The following is a 7,545-nucleotide window of genomic DNA, read 5'->3' on the forward strand; positions in this document are numbered from 1 at the left end:
GATTCAAATGATTTAAATTGAATCAATTTTAACTGAATCAAACATTTTAAACTGAATCAATTTAAAATGAATCAAATGATTCAAACAGAGTTTTAAGTTGAACAGAAATAATCAAAACGCAGTAAAGAGAGAAACTGATTTCTCTTCAGATGTTTGTCAGCTTCAGTCCTGTTTTATGTCCTGATCAGAATTGGTGTCACTCTGGTTTAAGATCTCAGAGTGGAACTGGACCGGACCGGACCGGACCGGACCCTCCAGGCAGAACCTCACAAACACACCAACGTCTGGCACTCAGTTTATTTTAAGGCTTTTCATTAAAAACAAAGGAACTTAACTTCAGAAACATTTAAAAATGTTCTGATTTTAACCACAACATTTAGAAAAATAAGCCTGCAGCTGTTTGTTATTGTTTGTTTGTTGTTGTTTGTTGTTGTTGGTTGTGGTTCTGCAGCTCGAGCAGCTGAAACTTTAGTTTCCAGCAGAGAAGAGGAGAAATCTTACAGTTTGTATTTAAGGTCAGAGAGCAGCAGGTGAGGAGCGTGTGATGTCGGAGCCCACCTGAACGCACCACCTTCACCTGCTGACAAACACCTGAACAACACAGAATGATTGACAGGTAGAGGCGGGGCACTTCCTGTCTGTTCACTCAAACACAGTGATGCAGGTCTGCAGCAGGACACGCCCCAGAGGCGGAGCCTCCTCCTCTACGCTGGGCCCTGGACCTGTACAGAGAGCCAGGCGGGTCCAGACCAGGACCAGGTCCTGGACCGGGTCCAGGACCGGGTCCAGGAGGTCACCGTGACGAGCAGCGCTCCTTGCTGACGCAGTCGTCCTGACTGGTGGAGTCTCCGTTCGCCGTCATCCCGCAGGTCCGCCTCTTCTTCCTGCGGTGAGACGCCACCTCGCCCTCAGAGCCCGAGTCCGCCTGCAGGACAGAACCAGAACCACAGTTACAGGACCTGATTCACAGGACCGGTTCTGACAGAATCGGGCCGGTTCAGAACTCACATCAGAGTTGGAGTCYGACGAGCTGGATGAAGACGAGGATGAAGAGTCACTGGAGCTGTCCGAGGCGATCCCGGTGGACTCCTGCAGGTCCACTTTGTCAGCCAGAACCGCCAGGTCCGGACGTTCCTGCTTCAAAACACTGACCCAACAAGAACAGAGAGGCGGGGCTTAATATGGTACCTGCACAGGTGAGACGGTTCTGACCCTGATGACCCGGGTCAGAACCGGGTCAGAAGCTTTGTGTCGGTCAGGTAKAGAGGACTGATCTTTGTAAAGAAACTGTTTTAATGTTTTGTCTGTTGAAATAAAGGTTAAATAAATAAATAAAATTTGTTTAGAAGCTAAAAACAACAAACAAACTGAAGATAAACATAAACAAAGAGGAAGAGTCTGGTACGGGTCAGGCAGAACCTTACCGGTACCACTTCCTGGACAGTTTGGGTCGTCCTCGGACCGTCTTGTGCCAGACGATGGGAAAGTTTGTGGAGCTGGCAAAGTTCTGAGTCACGGCGATCGTTGTGTCCAAGTTCAGAACGACGTGCCACCAGCCGCCTGAAAAACAAACAAATGACATCATCACTGGGTCCAAACCCCAGACACAGGACAGAACCAACCAGAACCACTTTGATTGATGGGTTCATTGGGACAAAACCYGTTCTGAGAGTCCAACCCTTCAGAGACCACTTTGAGATGACAGGAAGTGTGGTTCCATGGAGGGATCTGGATCTGGATCAGGAGTTCAGGGTTCTGTTGACTCACCAGAACCACCAAACGGATCTGACAGGTGGTTGTCTCTGAGCTGCAGACGGTCAGGGTCTAATTCCTGGAGCTGAGGATTTAATCTCATCAGCTCTGATGGCTTTAGATGAATGTAGGTCAGGTCTACAGAACCAGAACACAGGTGGGTCTCTGCCGTGTCACTGTGCATCTTTATAAAAACAACCTGTTTGTTTGTTTACAAAAACAACCTGTTTGTTTGTTTATAAAAACAACCTGTTTGTTTATAAAAACAACCTGTTTGTTTGTTTACAAAAACAACCTGTTTGTTTGTTTATAAAAACAACCTGTTTGTTATTTACTGATTATTAGAGTCAAACTGAAAATAATCCAGTAAATCTAAATAATCATAAAGTTTTTTCTTTTCTAAAACAAATCAAAGTGATGTTTTCAAACAGGAAGCACCTGACTGAGGTTAACCGGGGTCAGGTGAGCTCAGGTGAGCTCAGGTAAACAGGAAGTGACTCTGGTGTGGTATCAGTGGGACCAGCAGGTGGAGCTGTCAGTCCAGACTCTCTGCACTCACCTGGAACAAAGACGGTCTCTCCAGGTCTCTGCAGGATCTCCAGAGGTCTYAACTCCTGAGGCCAGGTGGGCTGCTGGGTCCGGGGGTAGACCACGCTGAACCAGGTGATAGCCTCGTCCTGCTGGTTCCCCCCGTCCTCCCGGGTCACTTTGATCAGCTCTCGTGGCGTGTTGGTGGGGAACAGACACCACCTCTTGTGGCCCTGGACCAGGGCGTTCCAGGCGCTGGTCCCCAGAGGGTCGATGTGGATCCCGGTGCCAGAGCGGGCCGGACCCATCACAAACCACCTGAGAGGATTCCAAAGTAAACAACAACAAGTAAACAACTGTTTACAGAAACAAAAACTGGATCAAAGAACAGAAACAGTCTCTACAGATAAAGACTGGCCCTGCTGGACACAAGTCTGGACTTAGACCTGCAGGTCCTGCTGGACACAAGTCTGGACTGAGACCTGCAGGTCCTGCTGGACACAAGTCTGGACTGAGACCTGCAGGTCCTGCAGGACACAAGTCTGGACTGAGACCTGCAGGACTAAACCCAGACCTGTAAGGCGGTCGGCGTTTCTCTCCTGCGAACTGGAACAGGTCGTCTCTGAAGAACACGGGGACTTCGTAGTCCTCCAGCAGCTTGCGGCGCTTGGCGTGCTCGCCGTAGCTGCTGTCGAAGATGTAGAGCGGACTGTCGTCCTTGGTGGACTCCAGGTACTCCACGTAGTACTTCATCTTCATCTTCACAGAGTAGCCGTCGTTGTCCTCCCCGCACTTGAACTTCTGGTTGCGGTATTTGCGCTTGAGGCGCTCCAGGGTCCACTTGTCGCGGGCGGGCCAGCTCTCCTGGCAGTTGAGCAGAACCACGGGTTTGTAGGGCCGCTCGAAGCGCTGGATGAACTCCTCTGGACTGAGACGCAGAGCGTCCACGCGCTCCACATTGTCCTGGAACAGAGGACAGACTCAGAGACCAGGACACGGAACAGGTTCTGACTGGAACATTAAGATCTGCAGGAACTGGATCCAGAACCAACAAAAACACTCAGATAACCAGAGGTGTCAAGTAACTAAGTACAAATACTTTGTTACTTTAAGTACAAATAGCTGTTTAGGAGCTGAAGTTTTTGTTTTGCTATTGTTTGAAACTATTATTATAATTATTATAATTAAGTAATATATATATATATATATATGTGTGTGTGTGTGTGTGTGTGTGTGTGTGTGTGTGTGTTAAATAGGGGCAGATACGATTTTTTCTTTCTGCTACCTTTCATTTTATTTGATATGTACTTTTTGTTCATTCGTTTTTAAGTTAAATGAATAAATATTGTGAAAAAATTGGTTATTTATATTTTAGTGGATTATTATTTTTCAGCCTACTTTATACTTCTAACAATTTAATTAAATTATCTGTATTTTCTGCTTCTTACTTTTTAAAAATGCAAAKAGTTTTTCATATCTGTTTAACTTTGATTTGTTTTTCTTCCATCTTTAGCTGCTAAAGGCTGCTGTTAGCCTTTAGCAGCTAAAGGCTGCTGTTAGCCTTTAGCAGGAGCTAGCCTGTTAGCTCAGTTACCTTCACGGAGCGGTGCGACACGTCAAACGTCTCGTGATAACCGTGTTTGATCCAGTCTAACGACTCCTTCAGCTCCGGCCTGGCACTCCGTTTCGCCTCTTTTATCCTCTTCTTACTTTTATGGTTCATTTCTTCCTCCTGCGTGTTTGTTAGCGCAGAACAGCTATCAAGCTAACCCGGGAGCTAACATTCACAGCCAGCTCTGACTCCTCCTTCCTGCGCGCTCATCAGATCAAACACACGCGCTGAGCGGCGTCTTCAGAACCTTCTGGGTTTTATTTCTGTAAATATAAACTCAGCTTTCAGCTTCCTGCCGCCCTGAAACTTTAACAAACTGCTAACAGCGGCGGACACAATGCGTTTACAACTGATCACCCAACTAAACCCGCCCCAAATCAACCTGCTCGAAGCTGATTGGCTGAAACACCAACAAGAATTCAAACGCTGATTGGATTGGCTGCTGGAGCCAACTTTATTTGACGTCATAGACACGCGTCCATTGTAGAAGAAGAAACAGCGCGACGGTCAGAAAAATCTCGATTTTTATTTAATTATAATTAATCGTATTTCAAGCCGAGGAATAAAAGTGACACCAGGGTAATTAGTTAGCTCGTGTTAGCATGAGTTAGCGCCATGATGGAGCAGGAGGAAGCAGGAAGGAGTGCTGCTGCTGCTGATAAAGTTTTCACGTTTGAAGATAAAAACACGGAAGAGAAACTTGTTGTCTCCATTCCTGAGGTCCGTTTCTTCTCTAACTATTATTCATGAGCAAAATCAGCTGCTGGATAAATCTATAGTAGTTTTTAAAAAATAATCTTTTTCATTTTTAACTATTTTTGTTAAAACTGACTTCAGTCCTCCATGGACTATTTAGCGCCGCCCACCGGAAACTGTGCGATGTTTTTTGGGATTGTTAGGTTGGATTGTTGCGCGTCTTAAAGTGTTTGTTTTGATTGATAATMTACCAACTTTTAAGGTTATACTGTTGTTTATCATTTCATTATAAATATAATGCATTTATTACTGTAATCTCACAATAATCTCAGTATCTAATTAGTTTCCAGAGAAAACCACAGTAACAATATAATAATATTATTATAATTAACATATAACTTCGAGGCAGGCCGACCTATGATTTATTAATCCTGAGTATAAAACCTTCATGTTGGCCACACATCTAATGTAGCACAAAAATGAATTTAATGTGTGTTTTTTTAAATGCATTTGTTGTTGTGATGTGTGTGTCCTCCTGCATTATTGATAATAAATAAACCGTACATCATTTAATTTAGGTGTTCAGGTTTTAAGCTGGACCATAGCTACAGTATATATTTGTAATATTAAATGTTTATAAATATTTGTGTTAAATGTACTGCAGCAAACAGCATCTCATAGATTCAGGTTAATTTCATGGATCTGACGCAGCTTCCTGAACGAGTCCACCTCGTTAACAAAGTCCACCTCGTTAACAAAGTCCACCTCGTTAACAAAGTTATTAATTTATCTGAGTCAAAGTTTTCTTTACATGATTAGAGTTTTATCTTGTCTTCACTAAAACAGGATGTTCAACTTGTTCACTTCCTTTATTAAAAGTAAACTTTATTAAAAAGTGGAAAATTCAAGTTTTTACGTGTTAAATGTTTTTATTTTGTATGTGAACACGCTGACTCTGGTCCTGCTCCTGGTCCAGGTTCTGGACCCGCAGCACGGGATGCACGTGTGGCCCTCTGCTGTGGTTCTGGCCCAGTACCTGTGGACCCATCGGGCCGAGCTGAAAGGCAGGACGGTTCTGGAGGTGAGGACTTCCTGGATATGTTCAAGTCCTGGTGTCCAGAGTGTTGTGAACCCGGTTCTGTCCTCAGCTGGGTGCAGGTGTGGGTCTGCCAGGTGTGGTGGCGGCGCTGTGCGGTGCGCAGGTGATCCTGTCCGACAGCTCGGACTCACCTGAGTGTCTGCAGAATCTGAGGAGGAGCTGCCGGGCTAACGGGCTGCACCGAGTCCCCGTGCTGGGACTCACCTGGGGGGACGTGTCCCCGGACCTCATGGCGCTCCCAGAGCTGGACGTGGTCCTGGGATCAGACGTCTTCTACGATCCGGAGGGTCAGTGTCTGTCAGAACTTTTCACCTTCAGGTCCGGTTCTGTCTGAGAGCCAGGTGTGTCCCCGGTCTCAGGTCCATTTTCTGTCCCCTTACAGACTTTGAAGACGTTCTGGTGACGTTCGTCTGTCTCCTCAGGAAGAACCCCAAGGCTCAGTTCTGGTCTACGTACCAGGTCAGAAGGTAGGTTCTGGTCCACAGAGTCCGTCTCGTGGTCTCGTTGTTTGAACGCTCGTTAACCTGCTCTGCTTCCAGTGCCGACTGGTCCCTGCAGGTTCTGCTCCACAGGTGGGACCTGAGCTGTGTCCAAGTCCAGCTGGACGAGTTTGGTGCAGATAAACCTGAACTGGCCGGGTCCGGTCTGCCGGGGAGCCACAGCATCCAGATGATGATCATCAGCCAGGAGGAGGGGAGGGGTTAACCAATCAGAGTCCTTGGTTAGGTCTGCTGGACCAGAACCCAGACCTAAACCCAGTGTTGGACCAGAATCCAGACCTAGACTCAGTGTTGGACCAGAATCCAGACCTAGACCCAGTGTTGGACCAGAATCCAGACCTAGACTCAGTGTTGGACCAGAACCCAGACCTAGACCCAGTGTTGGACCAGAATCCAGATCTAAACCCAGTGTTGGACCAGAACCCAGACCTAGACCCAGTGTTGGACCAGAATCCAGACCTAGACTTAGTTGGACTCTCTGAGTGGATCTGGACCCAGAAGCACCTGAACCTCTGTGAAAAGTGTGAGGCCTCCTGTGAGCAGCAGGGGGCGGAGTTTCACTGCAAAGAACCCAGGTTCTGTTGGATCAGGGTCTGTGGTTCTGTTGGATCAGGGTCTGTGGTTCTGTTGGATCAGGGTCTGTGGTTCTGTTGGATCAGGGTCTGTGGTTCTGTGTGGTTCTNCTGTTGGACACTCTGTCTCCCTGTTGGACACTCTGTCTCTCTGTTGGACACTCTTGTCTCTCTGTTGGACACTCTGTCTCTCTGTTGGACACTCTGTCTCCCTGTTGGACACTCTGACTCCTGTCTCTGTTGGACACTCTGTCTCTCGGTTGGACACTCTGTCTCTCGGTTGGACACTCTGTCNTCTGTTGGACACTCTGTCTCTCTGTTGGACATTCTGTTGGACACTCTTGTCTCTCTGTTGGACACTCTTGTCTCTCTGTTGGACACTCTTGTCTCTCTGTTGGACACTCTTGTCTCTCTGTTGGACACTCTGTCTCCCTGTTGGACACTCTGTCTCCCTGTTGGACACTCTTGTCTCTCTGTTGGACACTCTTGTCTCTCTGTTGGACACTCTTGTCTCTCTGGACACACTGTCTCTCTGTTGGACACTCTGTCTCCCTGTTGGACACTCTTGTCTCTCTGTTGGACACACTGTCTCCCTGTTGGACACTCTGTCTCTCTGTTGGACATTCTGTTGGACACTCTTGTCTCTCTGTTGGACACACTGTCTCCCTGTTGGACACTCTGTCTCCCTGTTGGACACTGTCTCTCTGTTGGACACTCTGTCTCCCTGTTGGACACTCTGTCTCTCTGTTGGACACTCTTGTCTCTCTGTTGGACACTGTCTCCCTG

The 7,545-nt window shown here is 47.0% G+C and overlaps 2 protein-coding genes across 3 annotated transcripts; one reads left to right on the forward strand and one right to left on the reverse strand.

Annotated features, from left to right (window-relative positions):
* Positions 1–362: 362 nt before the first annotated feature.
* jmjd6 (jumonji domain containing 6, arginine demethylase and lysine hydroxylase) lies at positions 363–4,261 on the reverse strand (the record flags this gene model as incomplete). The annotated part of the gene is given in 6 exon segments (XM_014030371.1): positions 363–925; positions 1,009–1,147; positions 1,425–1,560; positions 2,312–2,598; positions 2,855–3,243; positions 3,875–4,261. Coding segments are annotated over 6 exon segments (1,212 nt in total). The 3' UTR covers positions 363–793.
* A 100-nt stretch (positions 4,262–4,361) lies between these two features.
* mettl23 (methyltransferase 23, arginine) lies at positions 4,362–6,873 on the forward strand. 2 transcript variants are annotated; one of them, XM_014030372.1, is made up of 5 exons: positions 4,362–4,612; positions 5,565–5,669; positions 5,737–5,974; positions 6,070–6,154; positions 6,227–6,873. In XM_014030372.1, exons 1-5 carry the CDS (start codon positions 4,508–4,510, stop codon positions 6,390–6,392), a joined length of 699 nt encoding a protein of 232 aa, XP_013885826.1. In that variant the 5' UTR covers positions 4,362–4,507; the 3' UTR covers positions 6,393–6,873. The 2 variants fall into 2 exon arrangements, with proteins under 2 accessions (XP_013885826.1, XP_013885827.1); XM_014030373.1 differs by having other exon boundaries at positions 4,363–4,612; positions 6,260–6,873.
* Positions 6,874–7,545: the final 672 nt, after the last annotated feature.

This window comes from Austrofundulus limnaeus, unplaced genomic scaffold (assembly GCF_001266775.1).
Source record: "Austrofundulus limnaeus strain Quisiro unplaced genomic scaffold, Austrofundulus_limnaeus-1.0 Scaffold1047, whole genome shotgun sequence".
Taxonomy (NCBI): domain Eukaryota; kingdom Metazoa; phylum Chordata; class Actinopteri; order Cyprinodontiformes; family Rivulidae; genus Austrofundulus; species Austrofundulus limnaeus.